General features: G+C 62.3%; 2 protein-coding genes and 1 long non-coding RNA gene across 5 annotated transcripts; 1 reads left to right on the top strand and 2 right to left on the bottom strand.

Annotated features, from left to right (window-relative positions):
- Nucleotides 1-214: 214 nt before the first annotated feature.
- LOC129522535 (uncharacterized) lies at nt 215-2,311 on the bottom strand. Its single transcript, XR_008666909.1, has 4 exons — nt 2,238-2,311; nt 1,460-1,644; nt 1,211-1,333; nt 215-610 (listed from the first exon to the last, which is right to left on the bottom strand). It is a non-coding gene; the product is annotated as an uncharacterized LOC129522535 (long non-coding RNA).
- Nucleotides 2,267-9,615, top strand: GIPC3 (GIPC PDZ domain containing family member 3). 2 transcript variants are annotated; one of them, XM_055344859.1, is made up of 6 exons: nt 2,267-2,602; nt 3,375-3,560; nt 3,687-3,867; nt 5,352-5,464; nt 5,745-5,826; nt 5,953-6,213. In XM_055344859.1, the coding sequence occupies exons 1-6, from the start codon at nt 2,348-2,350 to the stop codon at nt 6,102-6,104; spliced, it is 969 nt and encodes a 322-aa protein (XP_055200834.1). In that variant the 5' UTR covers nt 2,267-2,347; the 3' UTR covers nt 6,105-6,213. The 2 variants fall into 2 exon arrangements, with proteins under 2 accessions (XP_055200834.1, XP_055200833.1); XM_055344858.1 differs by lacking the exons at nt 2,267-2,602; nt 3,375-3,560; nt 3,687-3,867 and having other exon boundaries at nt 4,977-5,464; nt 5,745-5,839; nt 5,953-9,615.
- Nucleotides 9,616-10,469: 854 nt separating this feature from the next.
- TBXA2R (thromboxane A2 receptor) lies at nt 10,470-18,811 on the bottom strand. 2 transcript variants are annotated; one of them, XM_055342646.1, is made up of 3 exons: nt 18,687-18,811; nt 14,398-15,230; nt 10,470-10,857 (listed from the first exon to the last, which is right to left on the bottom strand). In XM_055342646.1, exons 2-3 carry the CDS (start codon nt 15,181-15,183, stop codon nt 10,612-10,614), a joined length of 1,032 nt encoding a protein of 343 aa, XP_055198621.1. In that variant the 5' UTR covers nt 15,184-15,230; nt 18,687-18,811; the 3' UTR covers nt 10,470-10,611. The 2 variants fall into 2 exon arrangements, with proteins under 2 accessions (XP_055198621.1, XP_055198622.1); XM_055342647.1 differs by lacking the exons at nt 10,470-10,857; nt 18,687-18,811 and adding an exon at nt 12,402-13,031.
- Between the last annotated feature and the right edge of the window lie 216 nt (nt 18,812-19,027).

Raw genomic sequence — 19,027 nt, 5'->3', positions numbered from 1 at the left:
GCACCTGTCGGTACCTCGCTCTTTTTCGTGGCTGAATAATATTCCAGCGTGTGGATGGACCACATTCTGTTGATCCCTTCACCCGCTGATGAGTGCCGCGAGTCGGGCTGTGTGAACACGCGTGGCCAGGCGTTTGAACACCTGCTTCCAATTCGGCAGGCTCCCTCCCAGGCGTGGGATTCTGTGCTTGACTTACTGAGGAAGCCTCGCTGCGACTTTTTGTTTAATGCGCTATTGAAGACATCCCAAAATTTTTGGAGAACAACTTGACAAACGCCCGTATCATGGGTTGAATCTTGTCCCCTCAAAAGACGCTGAAGCCCTAAACCCCAGCTCTCAGAATGTGACCTTATTTGGAAATAGGGTCGTTGCAGATATAATTAGTCAGGATGAGGTCATCTTGCAGTAGGGTGGGCCCCTGATCCAATATGACTGGTGTCCTTATAAGAAGATGAAGATGTGGACAGCCACGTGACCAGAGAGCAGAAATGGGAATAACGCAAGCTGCCAGAGAGCGCCGAGGAGCGCCAGGCTGGGCAGGGCTCTACCGAGGGCTCGAGGGCTCGGCGGGAGCGGGGCCTTGCTGAGGCTGACGTCACACTTCGGGCCCCTGGAACCGAGAGACAGCAAATCCCTGTGGTTTTAAGCCCCCCCCCCAGCCCAGAGAGACTCACAGCCAGACGTCACCACCTCCCCGACCCGAGGTCCCTTGTCTGCCCCACACACCGCCCCCGCCAACGGCACAGGTACCCCCATCCCGAATTTGGAGTATAGAGCAGGCGGGTCTTTATATACTTTGAGCACACAAGTATGTCTTCCTCGAAGAGTACCGCTTTGATGGGGTTTGGTTTTTTTCGTTCAGTTTTCAAAGGTTTGAAAGTGTACAAGTCTGTGGTTTCTAGCGTATTTACAAAGTTGTGCAATCATCGGCACAGTCGAATTCCAGAACATTTCTGTCGCCCCAAGGAGAAACCTCGTACCCCTCTCAGCCACCGCCCCCGCCACCTCCATCAGCCCCTCGGGGACACGAGCCCCCCTGCCTGTCCCGGGACGAGCCCGGCCTGGACGTGTCACACGCGTCGGCTCACACGCGGGGGGGGGGGGGGCCTCCTGTGTCTGGTCCCCCACCCCCACCCCTCGGCCCCGCCAAGCGTCATGTTTTCAAGGCTCGTCCATGGTAACACACGGCGTGTTTTAAACTTGACATTACATTTTCTTACATTGTCCAAAGCCTTCTGGGACTTGCCTTTTTCCATCAACGCTTGGTTTCTGAGATTCCCCCAGGGCGGGAGGCCCCTCTTCGGGCCACTCGGTGGCATTCCAGGGCCGCTGACTGTAAAAGCCAAGATTCTCATTGTTGGACACCTCGGTGTTGCGTCCCAGGGGATTCCGACAGGTGCCTCCCGGGGGCCAGAGCCTCCTTCCCTCCTGTGACCTGGGAGTCCATGCCTTTCCTCACCGCAGATCGCCGGGGTGCCTGCTGTCTCCGGGCACCAGGCCCCAGGATGTGGCAGCGGGGAGAAGAGTCCAGAGCCCCTGCCCTCCTGGGGCTGACACTGCGGTTGTGGGGACAGCCGGGATACAGGACGATTAAGTAGAACAGTTGATATCTATCAGGTAGGGCTCAATACCAGGGAGAAAACCCTAGGAAAAGGGATTGAGAGGTGGAAGGAGCGGACAACATTTGAGCAAGTAGCTGAGGTGAGGCAGGGACCCGAGCGCATGACTGGGAGATGGCCTTCCAGGCAGAAGGAACAGCACGTGCAAAGGCCCTGGGGCAGGACCCAACCTGGCATTAGAGGAAAGGCAATGAGGCCGGTATGGCCGGAGCAGCGTGTGCCAGGGGAAGATGGGGAGGAAGGGAGGGCAGGGAGGGCGCGGGGCTGGTCGTGCAGAGCCTGGCGGGCCTCAGGGGGAACGGAGCCCCCGAGGGCTGCGGAGGGCAGGGACAGGGTGTAGCTGAGGTGATCCCTGGTCCCTGTCCTGCCCCTTCTAGGGTCCTTCCAAGGAGTACATGGGCGCGCCTCGCACACGGGGCGCGCTGGGCACGCTCACTGCCCTGGTCCTCACTGGGGACCCCCATTTCCGCCCCGTGTGCTGCTCAGGCCCCGCGTCCTGCCCGGCGTCCCCCGGGAGCGCGCAGCTGGCCTAGCAGGGCCCGCGCACCTGGGCCAGACCCCCCTCCGCCGCCCGCGGTGTCGCCTTCCCGGGAGGCTCGGGTTCCCGGATCCCCTTACCCAGCGGCTCGGCTGTCGCGCCCTGGGCCGGGGGAGGGGAGGCTGCAGGAAGCGGCGGATCCGGCGGCGGCGGCGGTGGCGGTGGCCGCGGTGGCCCAGCTCCTCCCGCCATGGAGAGCGCAGCGGCCCACGAGCCCCGGGGCGCCGAGGCCCCGCGCCCGTCCGCGCCCCCGCCCTCGCCCGCGCCCTCGCCCGCGCCCCCGCCCGCGCCCGCGGAGCCCCCCGCCGCGCCCCGCGCGCGTCCGCGCCTGGTCTTCCGCACGCAGCTGGCGCACGGCAGCCCCACGGGCAAGATCGAGGGCTTCACCAACGTCCGCGAGCTCTACGCCAAGATCGCCGAGGCCTTCGGGATCGCGCCCACAGAGGTGAGGACCCCCGAGCCCCCCCCCGCGCTCCCCGCGCCAGAGCCCCCCCCCCACGCCGTCTGAGCGGGGAGAGGGGTGGAGCCCGGGGCGCGGGGCTGGGGGCGCGGACCTCCCCTCCCGGGTGGACGGGCTCCCATCAGCGGGTCTCAGAGACACGCCGCTCACATCCTGGGGGCCCCTACCCCAGACACCCTCTTGGCTCGCCCTGCGCAGAGGGCCTGCGTCGGGGTCAGCGGGTCCCTAGCCTCCCCGGAGCCCCTGCGCTGGGCCAGCTAAGAGCGGACCCCGCCGGCGGGGAGGCGCCTCTGCGGTTCCGGGGCGCGGCGGGGGCCGGGGTTCCAGGTGCCAAGTCGCCGGGGTGGGTAGGGGCCCGGCTGCAGGGCGGTGCGGCTCGTGGCCCCCAGGGGGCGCCAGCAGATCCAGAATCCACCCAAAAAGTCGGTCTGGGGGGTCAGGGCGCCAATGTATCAAAACTGAAAATCTACGGGTGACGGGGTGGGGGGGGGCTCTCTTCCTGCCCACAGCCCCCTTATCACCCTGCTCCCCATGCTCAGGGTCTCAGACTCCTTCTTGCCCCTCCACCCCATTCGGAGAGCCCCACACCCCGCCTTGGACTGGGATCCCCGCGGGCTGGGTGACCAGGCCAGTTTCATGCCCCTTTCTGCCTCAGTTTCCCTCCCAGGCTCCTGAGCCCATCACCCTGGTTGTTCTGCACAGACAGAGGGCGATGAGCGCTGTCATTAACTCTGGGCTCCCCCTCCCCTTGGGACAGATCTTATTCTGTACCCTAAACAGCCACAAAGTGGACATGCAGAAACTCCTGGGCGGCCAGATCGGGTTGGAGGACTTCATCTTTGCGCACGTGCGCGGAGAGACCAAGGAGGTAGAGGTCACCAAGACCGAGGACGCCCTGGGACTGACCATCACGGACAACGGGGCCGGTTACGCCTTCATCAAGGTGCCCACGGAGGGCGGGCGGCCTCCTGGGGGCTCAGGGCCCTGGGATGAGCCGCTACCTGGGCTCTGGGAAGCTGGGGGCGGGGGTGGCTGGGGTGGCCCCCTGAGTGACTCTGGGTCCCTGCAGAGGATCAAGGAGGGCAGCATTATCAACCGGATCCAGGCTGTGTGCGTGGGCGACAGCATTGAGGCCATCAACGATCACTCCATCGTCGGCTGCCGCCACTACGAGGTGGCCAAGATGCTCCGGGAGCTGCCCAAGTCCCAGCCCTTCACCCTGCGCCTGGTGCAGCCCAAGAGAGCCTTCGGTGAGGGCGCCTGGGGCCCAGGGGGCAGGTGGGGTGCTGGCGAGGAGCCCTTCCAGAAGTGGGTTCTCTGGATACCCAGCACAGTGGACGATGGGGGGACGGGACGGGATGGAAGGTTCTAGATGTCTCTGGTGGCATGACAGAGAGCCTTCTGGCACCGTGTCAGGAAGAGGTCGGTAGTCTCTAGATTGTTATGGTCAGTCCAGCATGGGGGTGGCGGGTGAGGAGGTGTCTGGACCTGTTTGGTAACCTGGCTAGGAGGTTTTAAAGTACTGTGTGGTCAGGCTACGGTCCTGAGAATGTTTTCCCAAGTGAGTTCTAGAATGGTGCCTTTTTTTTTAATATTTTAATTATTTATTTGAGAGAGAGAGAGAGAGAGAGAGAAAGCGAGCACAAGGAGGGGGAGCAGTGGGCAGAGGGAGAAGCAGGCTCCCTTTGGCCCAGGGAGCCCTATGTGAGGCTCACTCCTGGGACCCCGAGATCATGACCTGAGCTGAAGGCAGATGCTTAACTGACTGGGTCCCCCCACAGGCGCCCCAGCAGGTAATTTTTTTTTAATTTTTTTTAAATTATTATTTTTTTTAATAGCAAGACTTTGTCAAGGAAGGAACCAGCGTGTTGCTTCCCATTCCAGCCCCACTTTCCTATTTCTTTACGGACTGGCCTTTGAGTAGCACCATTCTCCAGCAAGAGGTTCTAGAAGCGCCCTCTGATGCATCTGGAGGGTGGTCCCAGGGAGAATGGGACAGGATGGGGTTCCAGATCTGCCCTGTAGCACAGCAGGGGACCCTGAGAGCCAGGCCCCAACGTTAGGAGGACTGAGTTCTACACAAAGTCTTCTCTAGGTTGACCCTCTGGCTACGGGAGGGTCTCAAGCATTCCTTCTAGAGAGAGTTGTTTTATTTTATTTTTTAATTTATTTTATTATTTTATTTATTTATTTATTTATTTATTTATTTATTTATTTATTTTGAGAGAGTTGTTTTAAAAAGAGAAGGGATGGGGCGCCTGTCTGGCTCAGTGAGTGGAGCATGTGATGCTTTTTTTCTTTTTAGATTTTTAAAAAAGATTTTATTTATTTATTCATGAGACACACACACAGAGGCAGAGGGAGAAGCAGGCTCCCTGCTGGGAGCCTGATGCGGGACTCGATCCCAGGACCCCAGGACCCCAGGGTCACGCCCTGAGCCGAAGGCAGACACTCAACCCATGAGCCACTGCGCGGGCCAGAGCATGTGCCTCTTGATCTCACCGTTGTGAATTCGAGCCCCATGCTGGGCGTAGAGATTACTTAAAAAACGTAAAAAAATAAGAAGAGGAGGGAGATTCAGGGGAAGAAAGGATTCTCAAGGGAGGTCTCTGGAGATTCACCCGTGGACCTAAGGAGGGCTTTGAAGGCTTAGAACGTTCTAGAAAGGCTCGAGGGCTTACACAGATGCGGGTCTGCCCAGAACGCACGCCCCTCCCCACTCTGTCCCCTGCAGATATGATCGGCCAGAGGAGCAGGAGCAGCAAATGCCCCGTGGAAGCAAAAGTGACCAGTGGGAGGGAGACCCTGCGTCTTCGTTCTGGGGGGGCTGCCACCGTGGAGGAAGTGGTGAGTGAAGGGGAAGGGAGTCTCCTGGGGCTCTTGCACCGAGCACTCGGCTGAGGCCCTGGGACCTCGGGTAAGACCTTCTCCTTCTTCCCGCCTGTTCCCCTCCCTGCCAAGCGGGTCCTCCTTGCGAGGCGGGGGCCCTGAGCTCCGCCTCTGCTCACACCCAAAGGGCGGGGCCTCGGAGGGGGCGGGGCCTGCGGGGCGGGGCCTCGGAGGGGCGGGGCCGCGTGGCGGAGCGGGAGGGAGCCAGTTTCTGACCCATGGGGTGCTCCTCCCCCAGCCCAGCGAATTTGAGGAGGAGGCGTCCCGGAGGGTGGACGACCTGCTGGAGAGTTACATGGGCATTCGGGACCCAGAGCTGGGTAAGGGGCCAGGGTAAGCCGGGCGGACCCTGGGGGGAGGACAGCCCACGGGGAGGGCGCCGAGGCCCACGGGGAGGCCGGGCCCGGGGAGCACCCTCACCCGCCTTCCTCCTGCTCGGCCTGCAGCGTCCACCATGGTGGACACCTCCAAGAAGACAGTGAGCGTCCAGGAGTTTGCGCACCGTTTAGACTCCGTCTTGGGCGAGTTCGCCTTCCCGGACGAGTTTGTGGTGGAGGTGTGGGCCGCCATCGGCGAGGCCAGGGAGGCCTGCGGCTAGTCTGCCCCGGCGCTGAGCGCGGCCCCAGCCCGGAGCCCAGCCCCCTGCCCCAAACCTCCCGGCCGGGTCCCGAAGCCCGGCTCTGCACCACAGCCCGGGCCCCATCTGAGACCCAGCCCCGCTGCAGAGCCCAGGCCAGCCCTGGGGCTGAGTTTGCCTCTAGAACCCACAGCAGTGTCGACACCAGTCCCAGCTCTGAGGCCAAGCCCTGCTCTAGACTCCAGGCCAGCCCTGAGGCCGAGTTCATCTCTAGAACCCAAACCACTCCTGAGACCCAACCCAGCTCAGAGACTCAGCCCCCTTCCAGGGCCCAGGCTAGCTCCGAGACCAAGTTCGTCTCTAGAACCCCTTCCAATTCTCAGACCAAGCCCAGCTCTGAGGTCAAGTCTTGCTCTAGAACCACGCTCAGTTCTGAGACCAAGCCCTGTTCTAGACCCCAGGCCAACCCCGAGACTAAGGTCATTGCTAGAATGCAGTTCAGTTCTGAGAACCAACCCAGCTCCAAAACCCAGCCCTTTCCTAGAACCCAAGACAGCTCTGAAGCTAAACCAAGCTCTGAAATCAAGTTAAGGTCTGGATCCCAGATAAGTGTTAAGACACAGCCCAGCTCTAAGACCAATCCCAGTTCTGGAACCCAGCCCAGATCTATGACCAAGACCCGCCGCCCAACTCAGTCTGACACTGGAACTCAAGACAATCCCGTGACTCAGCTGTACGAAGACACCCGGTCTAGCTCAGGAACTCCCATTAGTTCTAGAGCCCAAGTCAGACTCAAGAAACAGCCCAGCAACAGTAGCCACACCAGCTCAGGATTGGAAGATGGCTCCCAAACCCAACGCTGCTCACGAGCCCAGATGCATGCTACAGCTCAGTCCAGACCCAGACCCCAGCCCTGCTCTAAAACCCAACTGCACTCAACTACCCACCCCCATCCTGGGGCCTGGTCCAGTTCCAGCGATGAGTCCAGCTCAGAGAATGAGTCTGGTTTTAGACCCCACCCTAGTGCTACAACCGGGCCCATCTCCAGAAGTCAGACAAGCTCTGAAGCCCCATCCACCTCTGAGGCCAGCCCGGCCTCCGGAGCTCAGCTTGATGCCGAGCCTGGTTCTCACTGTAGAACACAGACCCGCTCTAGAATACCAGCTAACTCTGGGACCCAGACCAACGTTAAGGCCTGGGCACTTTCCAGAGCTCAGTCCAGCTCAGGGACGCCACGCAGCTCCAGAACGCAGTTCAATTCTGAAGCACAGACTGGGTCTGAAATCCCTTCCAGCTCCCAAACACAGTCGGTTGTTGGGACCTCACTGAGTTCCGGAATCCAGTTAAACTCTGGAATCCACTCTAGCCCCGAGACCCAGATCAATGCAGCAGCAGATTTATGCTCCACAAATCTGCCTCACTCTGAAGGCAGGCCCAGCTCCAGGACCCAGACTGGCCCAGGAACTCAGTCAACTCCTGGAAGTCAGATCATCTTGGAAACCCTGTCAACTTCTAGATACCAGCTCCAGGCCGCAACCCAGGGCAGCTCTGGAGTCGAGCCAGACTTTGGGAAGCAGACCAGCTCTGGAACTCAGCTCATCTCTAGAGCCCAGCCGAGCTCTGGGGCCCAGATAAGTTCAAGAATTCAGCCCAGCTCCAGTACCCAGCCCAGCCTCAGGATTCACTTTGGCCCTGAGACCTGGCCCAACTTGGAAACCCAGAGCAATTCCAGAACCCAGACTATTTCAGAAGCCCAACCCAGCTCTAGAACCCTGATCAGTTCTGGAACCCAGCTCAGCTCTGAGACCCAGCCCAGTGCAAGAATTCAGCCCAGCCCTGGAGCTCAACTTAGCTCCGGAACCCAGCCCAGTTCCAGGATTCAGCTCAGCCCTGAGACTCAGCCCAACTCTGGAACCCAGAGCAGTTCAAGAACTCAGGCCAGCTCCGGAAGTTACCCTAGTTCTAGAACCCAGACTGTTTCTGGAACCCAGTCCAGCTCTGGGACCCAGACCAGTTCCAGGATTCAGCTCAGCCCTGAGACTCAGCCCAACTCTGGAACCCAGAGCAGTTCAAGAACTCAGGCCAGCTCCGGAACTTACCTTAGTTCTAGAACCCAGACTGTTTCTGGAACCCAGTCCAGCTCCGGGACCCAGACCAGTTCCAGGATTCAGCTCAGCCCTGAGACTCAGCCCAACTCTGGAACCCAGAGCAGTTCAAGAACTCAGGCCAGCTCCGGAACTTACCTTAGTTCTAGAACCCAGACTGTTTCTGGAACCCAGTCCAGCTCTGGGACCCAGACCAGTTCTGGAACCCAGCTCAGCTCCAAGGCCCAGCCCAGCTCTGGGACCAAGAACAGTGCAAGAATTCAATTCAGCTCTGGAAGTCATGTTAGTTCCAGGATCCAGCCTCTTTCTGGAACCCAACCAAGCTCTGGGGCCCAGAGCAGTATAAATATTCCACCTAGCTCTGGAGCCCAGCTTAGCTCTAGAGCCCAGTTTACCTCTGAGACCTGGCTCAGCTCTGAAACCCAGCCCAGCTCTAGAACCCTGATCAGTTCTGGAACCCAGCTCAGCTCTGAAATCCAGCCTACCTCAGAGACCCAGCCCAGCTCCAGGATTCAGCTCAGTCCTGAGAACCATCCCACCTCTGAAACCCAGAGCAGTTCAAGAACTCAGCCCAGCTCTGGAACTTACCTTACTTCCAGGTCCCAGCCTGTTTCTGGAACCCAATTCAGCTCTAGAACCCAGACCAACTCAAAGATCCAGCTCAGCTCTACCAATAGACGCCACCTACAGACCCCTGGCCTTGACCCTAGAACCCAGGCTGATCTCACTCCCCCCATCCAAAATCAGCCCTCAGGCCCACAACCCAGAGCCCTGACTCTGGCCCCGAGCACAGTCTCTCAGCCTCAGCCGCAGCCCCATGATCTGGTACATGGAACACAGGCCAATACCGGCCTGGGCAGAAGCCCACCAACTTCCCACCTGGCCCCACAGCCACAGAGCCCCTCAGCACCCCAGAAACCAGCGCTCTTCCCCAAGCCCAAGCTAGGACCCCAGAAGCCCACCCCACCCACCATATCTGTCATCTCTAGTTCTGCCCCCAGGGCAGCCGTCCTGCATTCCCAGCCCCCTGAATCTCTAGCCCAGAGACTTGTCCCCTCCCCTACACTCAAGGAGTCGAGGTCTGCTCCTTGGGGGTCCGAGCCCCTGCCCCACCAAGGGGAGCTGTAGCTTGAGGGTAACATAATGTTGGCTTCCGTGGTTCCCCCATCCTGTCTCCTGCCCCTCCCTCCCAGCCTGGGTCCCCTGGAGGCAGCAGGTGACCTCATTACCCAGCAGGTGGGAAGGGGGGGAGTGGGGAGAGTGGAAACAGGGGCTTTAGTTTCACTCGGCCTGGCTCTTGAGAGGTGTAAGCAGATCCCAGGTCTGTGGAGTGGAAAGCCAGGCGTATGGCAGAGGGGGGCATGTGGGCCGGAGGTGGAGATGTGGGGGGCAGGAGACAATTTTGTCCTCATGTACCTCGAGGGCTGGCGGGGAATAAAGGCATCTCCCACCCCTGCAGCTGGGCACGTCGTTTTTGGGGGACGTTCATGGGAAGGTGGGGGAAGGGGCAGGTGTGAGGGTCCAGGGGGCTCACGTGACCACACGCGGCTCTGTGCCCAGCGCTTTACTGAGCGCGCGTGTGCCCGTGTGCCTGCGCGCACCTGATGCTGTGTAAGGCTCGTCGTCCGGCCGGTCGGGCCGTGTTCACAGCTGCTGTGGGCCAGGAGCTGTGTGTTCCAGGCCCCGCGGGTCTGAAGTGTTGAGCGAACAAGCAGGTAAAGACACGAGCCCCGTATGGAGGGGGAGGCAGGTGCTCCCTCCAGGATCCCGTGTCTTCTCTCTTTCCTCACCTCCCGGGGGTTATCCCAGAACCCCAGGGGCCAAGGGGAGGCTCCCAGGAGATGCGACCATGGAAGGCCCGCCCAGGGCGAGGGCGCGGAGGAGAGCGGCGGGCACCCAGCGCACCCCCTCCGCCCTGCCCGGCCCCGGCGCGGCTCCGGCTGCGGCCAACACGGGGGAACAGCAATCTGACGCCCGAACTTTAAAGATTGATGATTTCCGGACCCAAAGGAAAGTAAAGCTGGGGGAGCCAGTATATATTTTGGCAAGAGAGCGGGTGTCTTGCCTCTGCACACTCAATGTTTTCTAAATAGAGCCTTCTCGGGGCTGGGGAGTCAAAGGGAATCAACTGTACCCCAGGAAGCAGGTCATATCCAGGGGTCAGAGTCCCCCCATTCTCAGGGGATTCCTGAAAGGGGAGGCTTCCAAGTCCGATTTCCTCAGACGCCCTCCCCCCAACATGCCTGCCCACCCTTCCTGGGTGGGGAGGGGGAGGGGATCAGAGAGGAGTTGGGGGGTCCCCAGGGCCGCTGGGGGGGCCCCCCCATCCTGGCATGCACAGTCTTGGCCCTTCTGACACTCCGGGCTCCCGGGGCTCCGGGCCGGCTGGGGGGCCCCCCGTGTGCGGCCGTCCCGCTGGGGCCCTACGCCACCGGGCGCCTCTGGGTGAGCTGGGGCTGCAGGGACAGCGACCTGGGCCGCGCGCTGAGGCGAGGGTGCAGGCGACGGATCACCGCCCGGCGGAACAGGATGTACACCCAGGGGTCCAGGATCTGGTTCCAGGTGGCCACGCGCAGGTAAATGAGCAGCTGCTGCTCGGTGGCCCGGGACAGCTGTCCGGTCGGGCTCATGGCGGGCGGGCTGCGCAGCACCGTCTGGGCGATGAAGACCTGCGGGGGGTCAGAGCCGTTAGCGGGGCACCAGCGGCCGCCTGCACCCCGCCCCGCGATCCAGTGCCGCTTCTGTCGCCGCCTTGCTGGGTGACCTGGGCGGGGGGTGCCCAGCCTCTCTGAGCTGCCCCGACGCAATCTTCCCGCCTGTCTCCACAATAAAATACGGTGGAAAACAAGGCGGGTGTGAGCACGCGGAGCCCCCGCACCGCCAGCATTATTATCCTCCTAAACACCTGAAAATTTGTAAAAGTTTCATAATGTAAAACTATACTATTCAATTGCACCTTAAGTGTTTAATTTTTAAAAAGCTTTTATTTATGTATTCCTGAGAGACACACAGAGGGAGGCGGAGACACAGGCAGAGGGAGAACCAGGCTCACTTGGGGGACCCCGATGTGGGACTCGATCCTGGGATCCCGGGGTCACGCCCTGAGCTGAAGGCAGACGGTCCACCACGGAGCCACCCAGGCGTCCAAAAATAAAAGCTTAAAAAAAATTTATTAATGTTGTTTCCTGAGCACCTGCTGGGCAGTGCTGGGGACACTGCGCTGGCCACGAGGGACCAGTCCCCGCTGCACAGGCTTGCAGCCCCAACAGGAGGCGGCCAGGCAGTCACAGCGTGGGGGCGGGGGTGACAGAACTGTGACCAGGGACGCGTGGGGCCTGTGGGAGGCCAGCGTGGGTGCCTGAGCTGACCCGGGGCTGGGAGCCGGTTGGCAAACTGGGTTCCCCAGATGAGCTTGAGGGCCGCGTGGGGGGCTTATCCTCTGGGCCCATGGGGATCCGGGGCGGGATTAGAGCACTGAGCTGGCCCTTGGGCCAAATCGGGCCTTTCCCCTCTTCTTGTTTGGTTTGCTTGGGCTTTTGTGGTTTCATTTTATTGTTTTGTTAAGGACGTTTTTACATGTGCAAATAGTGGGAGAAAAAAAATAGGAAGGAGTTTGTGACATGTGAGAACGACATGAAATTCTCGGTGTCCTCCGGGCCCACAGAAAGGCCCATTCGCTGCCTGTGGCTGCATTCCCGCCCGGGAGGGGACAGCACAGCTGAGCCTGTGACAAACCGCGTTGAAAATACCACACGGAAAAAAAAAAAAATTAAAAAAAAAAAAGAAAATACCACAACGGCCCTTTAAGAAATAGTTTGCCCACAAAGGGGACTCAGGGGGTGTCTCATGATTCAGTGATCCTACTAGGACGGCTTCCCTCTTATGTGTAGCAAGGAAACTCCTATTCATGCTTCAAAGCCCCGGTTCCAATGGTTCAGAGCAGCACGGAGCCCATTCTGGGTGTCCCTGGGAGAGACCGGGGGGCAGGGAGGAGACCGAGGCGGGTTCTCCCTGGTCCTCCCCCGCCCTCCCTCTCCGTCTCGCCCACTCTGCTCCTCCGACATGCCAGGCAGCGTCCTGCCCCAGAGCCTTTGCACGTGCTGTGCCCCCTTCCTGGAATGCCTTCGCCCCCAGATCTCCACACAGCCCGCTTCCTCCCCTGGACCGCGTCTTTGCTTAAATGTCACCTTCACGGAGAAGTCCCTGACCAGGATCTGCCACAGTCTCCCGGGATCCCCAGAACGGGCCCCGCTCTGCTCGGGACCACGGGCTCTGGGGCTCTGGAGCATGGGTGCGAGGTTCACAGCTGGATCAAAACCAGGTAGGTGTCCTAGATCGAATCTCACTGAGTCGTGAAACGGTTCCCGGGGCCCCTTTGGTGGCAACCTTCCTTCTTACAGGGCCGTGGAATAAATATTCTAAACGCAGTCCCTGTCGCAGCTGGGCCACCGCAGCCTCGGAGCTACAGGGAGGCACAGGGGCGTGGCTGCGCTCTAGCGGTATTTCTGGATGCGGAAATTTGAATTCCATGTCATTGTCACATGTCACAAAACATCAAAATATGATGCTCCTTTGTACTTTTTCCCCGACTACTTACGTATGTGAAAAATTCTTAGCAAAACAAAACACAAAGCAAAAAAAAAAAAATTAGGATCTTTACATTTGCAGTGCTTTCTTTTTTTAAGATTTTATTTTTAGGGGGCGCCCCGGTGGCCCATTGGTTGAGCATCTGCCTTTGGCTCAGGTCGCGATCCCAGGGTCCTGGGATCGAGCCCGCATGGGGCTCCTGCTTCTTCCTCTGCCTCTGCCTGCCGCTCCCCCTGCTTGTGCGCACGCAGTTTCTCTGTCAAATAAATACATAAAATATTTTTTTAAATGCATTTAAGGGGATCCCTGGGTGGCACAGCAGTTTGGCGCCTGCCTTTGGCCCGGGGCGCGATCCTGGAGACCCGGGATCGAATCCCACGTTGGGCTCCCTGCATGGAGCCTGCTTCTCTCTCTGCCTGTATCTCTGCCTCTCTGTCTCTCTCTGTGTGACTATCATGACTAAATAAATAAAATCTTTTAAAAAAAATGCATTTAAGGTTTTAAGTCCTCTCTACACCCAATGGGAGGCTCGAACTCAGAACCCCGAGATGAGGAGTTGCAGGCTCGACCGACTGAGCCCGCCGGGCGCCCATGCGGGTTGGTTTGCACTCTAGCTCTTTTCACTCCCATCTGCCGCCTCCCGCATCGTCGCACACGTGCACGACCGGCCCTCCCCGCTGGCAAGAGCTCCCAGGGGACTCTGTTGCTTTCATCCTCCGCTGTGTCCTCGGTGTCTACACCGCAGCCTGGGACGTAGCAGCCACTCATGAAACGTTTGTGGAAGCAGCAGATGGATACACGAGTTCATTTCAACCTCACCACCACTCGGAAGGGCAGGCGACTTTTGAATCCCCGTAATCAGGCCTGGAGGAGGGGAGCCCAGAGCCAGAGTCACGCAGCAAGTCCTTGAAGGACACGGGTTGGAAGCCGACTGTCTGACTTCAGACTTTAGACTTGTTCTGATCAAGTCAGAAATGGAAAAATAACCACCCCAAATGGCCAAGGACATCGGCCAAGCTCCCCTGACTGGGAAAATCCGGGCAGAGCTGGGTCTCGGACCAGAACCCAACACAAAGTGGCCTCAGGAAATGTCTGATGAGTCGGTGATACTACGTAGAACGCTTTCCTTGGTTTTGTTTGGCAGATAAACTCTTATGCATCCTTCAAAACCCCAGCTCCAGTGCCCCTCCTCTGGAGAGCCCTCTGATGACCCAGATGGAAGCTTGGAGCCCCTCCGCCGGCATCCCGGCCTGGCCCCCCTGGTTGGGGGGTTGTCTGTGTCTTTCCCATGAGCTCCTCTGGAAAGGATGCTCAAACATCGGGGGTCCGTGCCCACATTTTCCTGGGTGGGTGGGAACCTGGGAACCTAAATCCACTGTGGAGGGGCGCCTGGGGGGCTCAGTGGGTTAAGTGAGCCTCTGCCTTCGGCTCAGGTCGTGATCCCCGGGGTTCCAGGGTCGAGCCCCACGTGGGGCTCCCTGCCCAGCGCTTCTCCCTCCGCCCCCTGCCCTGCTCGTGCCCGCACACGGGCTCGCTCTCTCTGAAATAAATAAAACCTTGAACAAAAAAGCAACAGATCCACGGCGGATGGAGCCCCCCCGCCCCGGGGAAGGCGCACTCACCAGCAGCGGCATCCAGCAGATGCTGGCCACCACCATGATGCCCGTGAGCTGGGCCATCATCTCCACCTCGCAGTCCCGCGGGCGCTGCTGGGCCGCCTCCTGCCCGTGGTACACGTGGCACAGGGTGGCCACGCTGATGGTGTTGAGCAGGAAGGACAGCCCCACCGAGAGGCTGCCGAGGAGCGTGAAGAGGAGGCCGAAGGCCACGTCCCCGGGCTGGGCGCCGAGCGTCAGGAAGCACCAGGAGCCGGGGTACTGCACGGTGTAGCGGCCCACGCCCAGCAGCGGCAGCAGGCCCAGCGCCAGCGCCGCGGCCCACACCAGCGCCACGGTGGCCCAGGCCCGGCGGCGCGAGGAGGCCGCGGGCCGCGAGAAGGGCCGCGTGATGCCCAGGTGGCGCTCCGAGGCCATGGCGGCGCCCAGCAGCAGCGGGCAGAGGCCGAAGAAGACCATGACGACGCCCATGAACTGGCACAGGCGGCAGCCGGGGTCGGCGGCGCGCCAGTCGAGCAGCGCGGCGTGCTGGGCCACCACGATGGCGCCGGTCACCAGCAGCCCCATGAAGTCGGTGAGGACCAGGCCGCAGAGGAGCGTGAGGAAGGAGGAGCGCGCGTGCGAGCCGCCCTGCCTGGCGCCCGCCAGCACGCCCAGCGCCAGCAGGTTGGACGCCAGGCCCGCCAGGCAGAAGGAGGCCGCGAACCAGGGCGACGCGATGAGGCGCCGCTCCTCCGCCGTCAGGTTGCTCGGCCGGAAACACGGCCCCGCGGCGCTGCCGTTGGGCCACATGGCGCCGAGCCGGGCGCGGGGTCAGCACCCCATGGGGCGCGGCGCACCTGGGGGCACAGAGAGGGTGTGCTGGCCGCGGCCCGGCGAACTCGTCCGCGGCCTGCGACGCCCCGGCCCTAACGCCCCTGGCAGCGCCTCCTCGCACTCCCCGCGCCGCGTTACTCTGACTGCCACTAGCAGCGCCGCTGTCGTTGATGGTCTGGGTTAGAAGCGCAGCCCCGGCCCCCCCGACGTGACCCCAGGACCCGATCCGCCGTGCCCCCGCCGAGCCCTTGGCCGCCGCGGAATCCAGGACGGTCGGGCCCGAGCGCGGCCGCGGCCGAGGTGAGGAGGTCGCCGGCTCTCACGCGCTCCAGGCGGCCCTGGGCCCGGTCCCGGCTCGCAGCTCGCGGCCACCCCTCCGGCTTTTCGGAAGCCGCTGCCTCACACATGTTGGGGTCATGTGGATTCTTCCCCCGTCTGCCCCCGTTTTTATAATAAGAAATAAACCCAGAAATCCAGTTCCATTCTGGGAACAACAGCAAAAAACCCCGGCTCACTCGGAGCAACAGACTCCCCAGGGATGAGCTATAAATGGCAGCAAGAGGGACCTGTCACCCTCCGGGGCTGCGAGACAAGGCGGAGACGCCTGGGCCCCGCCGCGAGTGTGGACGGGTGTGGACGGCTGGACCGGACGGGGTGGCAGGGGCAGGGGGGATGTCCAGGAGAAAGAAAACGAGGGACCATCCTGGAAACCGCTCCCGGTGCCCGAGAAGGACAGGCCGGGGGGCCTTCCGGGGGCTCCTGGCGGCAGCTGGCGGGTCCCCAGCCTCCTGCCCTGGTCCGTGAGGGGCTCAGGTGGGCAGGCGTGGGCGGTACGCACGCAGGCGCCGGTGGGGGGGGGCAGAGCCAGGCAGCGCCTGGAGGATCCCCACTTTGCAGAGCCGGAGGGGGAGACACAGGGGTCAAGCCTGTGTTTGTCCCACTGGCTTGAGTTGACCTGAGATGTAAATTCAGGCCTTGTTATGCGTAAGCCCGGGCCTGGGGTTTCCGGGGGCGTGGGTGTGGGCCCCCCCCATTGTCGGATTCTTCTTTAAGGGGTAGAATTTTCTACAGCGGGATCCAGCCAGATCTGCACCTAGGCTTGGCCCCGAGCCCCCTCACGGCCCTGCTGAGCTTCAGCTCCCCTTCCTGTAAGCCGGGATGGTGGGAACGAGCCAGGCGAGCACAGCGCCTGCGGGCGCCCGTGGGTGCTGCCGTGGCGCAGGCCCTGGGGTGGGGGGGCCCCTGCGGCCGCCAGCCCTCGCCCCCCAGCTCCCCTGCTCATCGCTGCGTTGGTCGGGCCCCTCTGGGCGGCTCCTTATCGCTCCTCATAAATCACCCAGGCCCTGAGCTTCCCTCCCAGGGCCCTGAGCCAAGGCCGGGGCGCTGGTGGGGCGGGGCCTCCCGGGCAGGGGTGGGGGGGTGAGGGGGGTGGGGTGGGAAACCACCGAGGCTTGAGACCCACAGGGTCTTAGCCTCCCGCAGGGCAGGGCTTTGCCCTCTGCTCCCGCAGCGAGGCCTCCTCTGGGCCCTCTCGGGCCCGGGCACCCTCTGCCTTGGGAGCTGCTCTGCACCGTTTCTGAACATTCCCGGGGGCTCGGGCTGCGCCTCCGCATCCTGGGTCTCGCGGCCCCAACCGGGTGTGGGGGCTTGTGCACCAGCCATTCACGGGGGGCCGCACACCCCGAGACAGCCAACGGCCTCCCTTGTCTGAGAACAAACCTGTGACCCAGAGCCCTTGGCCTGGCCTCCGGGGGGAGGCTGGAAACTGGCATGACTCCCCCTGGCCACTGCCGGTGGTTTCTAGTCCCCCCGCAGGTTCAGGCTGATAGCGGCCTCTCAGGTTCCCCAGGCACCCGGGCCAGGCCAGTAGGGGCACCGGGCACGGCCTCCTGCCCCTCCCAAGTTGTCTGGGAGGGATGGCGGGGCCCTCACCCTGCAGGGGACTGTCCTCGTCCGTGCGAGGTCCTGAATCAGCACCGTGTGGCCCTTGGGGGAGTCCAGCTCCAGCTCCCTCCCGGGCCTCACGGGAGGCATGGACCCCAAGTTCCCAGGCCGGATTTGCTGGACAAACCCAGGCTTCCAGGACCCAGGCGCGGGGAGGTGTGGGCTCCGAAGGACCAGGGACCTGGAATCCCCCTGAGCTGGTTCTGGAACCCCCAGAGGCCTCAAATTCCAGTGGCTGAGGTGCTAGCACTTCGCCGGGCATGTGGCAGGGTCCTGGGTTCCAGAGTGCGGGCCTCAGCTCCCGGTCCATCCTGGGGGACGACCCTGCGTGGTGGTCAGTCCACCTGGGGAGGCCGCCCGTCCTGCTCCGTCCTGCCCCGTCCTGCCCCTCCGGTGCCCAGGCCCCTGTGGAATGTGATCTGGGCTCCCAAGTGCCAGGCCCCTCCTCTGTCCGAGGTCACCAACAGCCCAGCGCCCCTCCTCCCGCCCCAGGGAGCAGGCCAGCCCCCCATGCGTCCCTCTCCTGCGCTGCAGCCCACACACTGGGGCCCCTGACTGCCCCTGCCAGGCTGGGGGTGCTGCTGCTGAGTCTCAGCATCCCCCCCTCCCTGGAATGCAGAGAAGGGGGACACCGAGTGGCCCACTGGCATCCTGGCTGGTCTCCCCAGGCCTGACCCGCTCCCGCCCCCGCCCGGTGAGCCTCTCCTGCTCCTGGGGTGCTCCCAGCTTATCCTGTTGGCCGTGTGCACGCCTGGGGCGGTGGGGGGGCAGCCCTGCGGCGGCCCCAGCACATTTGCTGAGTCCTGAGTGCTGTGCAATGACCGTCGCTGCCCTTTGGTGTGACACCACAGGGGCCCGGCCAGCCCAGGCCTGATGCAGACCCGTGGCTCCCGGGCGCGGCGCCCCCACAGACACCCACCCAGACACACCTGCCGGTTCCCAGGCCGCCCCTGCCCACCCTCCCACATCACAAGGCTCAGTTTCCGGGAACTTTTTCCTGTTTGTGACACCGACCTAGCCCTCACCTCAGAGGGTGCAAAGTGGGGCCTTCACAGTCAGCCCACTAGGTCTCAGCCCAGCCTGGGTCTGACTCAGGGGCCCCCTGGGAGCCTCAGTTTCCTCATCTGTACAATGGGAGTGGCCTCGAGAGTTCACCACCCACGGCCAGGGCGTCTGTGGGGGGGGGCAGGTGCAGGATGAAGGCCCCGGGGCCTGTGGCCGAGGTTAGGGCTGCACAGTTAGTGATGGTGCAGATGGGCGCTGAGACCTCGCTGCCTCCTGCACACACACACACGCACACACACACACTTGCTCACAGCCACACCCAGACCCTTGCACCCTTCCTGCAGCACCAGAGGCCCCGAGTGGCCCCACGCTCGTGGACCCCGGGACACGCACACGAGCACATCCTCAGCCACCCCGGGGCGGTGGCACACCTGGTCTCAATACCGCCCCCAACACGCACACCTGGGCCGGCTGGTGGGGGGACACACCCACCCAGGCCCCTCCCCTGACCGGAGCGGCGCGGGTCTCACCTGGAGGTGGTGATCCGTGGGCCGCGCTGGGGTCGCCGCGGCGGGAGCAGGCCCAGGCCGGGAGGGCGGAGCGGGGAGCGGGCCGGCCGGGCCTCCGGGGCCCCTGGGGAAACAGAGTCACAGCCGGGGGCGGGCAGCTCAGAGGAGCCTCGCAGGGCACAGAGGGAGGGCGCGGCGGCGCAGCAGGCGGGGGTGCGCGTCCCCCGGGGCTGGGGGGCCACGAGCCCTCCGGCCGGGGCGTGTCCGCGGGGGCTGGGAACAGCCAGGCCCGGGGCTCCCGCTCCGCCGCCGGCGCCCTCTCTGCCGGGTGTCCGTCCGTCCCTCCATCCGTCTCTCCGCGG

The sequence above is a fragment of the Nyctereutes procyonoides genome, unplaced genomic scaffold (assembly GCF_905146905.1).
Source record: "Nyctereutes procyonoides isolate TBG_1078 unplaced genomic scaffold, NYPRO_anot_genome, whole genome shotgun sequence".
Classification (NCBI taxonomy): Eukaryota; Metazoa; Chordata; class Mammalia; order Carnivora; family Canidae; genus Nyctereutes; species Nyctereutes procyonoides.
The sequence above is the reverse complement of the archived record's forward strand: the minus strand, read 5'-3'. Positions and strand labels throughout refer to the sequence as shown.

Coding starts and splice junctions, on each gene's coding strand:
- GIPC3 (XM_055344858.1), top strand. CDS start 5,303: ATGCGGGTCTGCCCAGAACGCACGCCCCTCCCCACTCTGTCCCCTGCA. Junction 5,465..5,744: donor CTGCCACCGTGGAGGAAGTG/GTGAGTGAAGGG, acceptor CTCCTCCCCCAG/CCCAGCGAATTTGAGGAGGA. Junction 5,840..5,952: donor GAGCTGGGTAAGGGGCCAGG/GTAAGCCGGGCG, acceptor CTCGGCCTGCAG/CGTCCACCATGGTGGACACC.
- TBXA2R (XM_055342646.1), bottom strand. CDS start 15,183: ATGTGGCCCAACGGCAGCGCCGCGGGGCCGTGTTTCCGGCCGAGCAAC. Junction 10,858..14,397: donor TCTGCTGGATGCCGCTGCTG/GTGAGTGCGCCT, acceptor GACCCCCCGCAG/GTCTTCATCGCCCAGACGGT.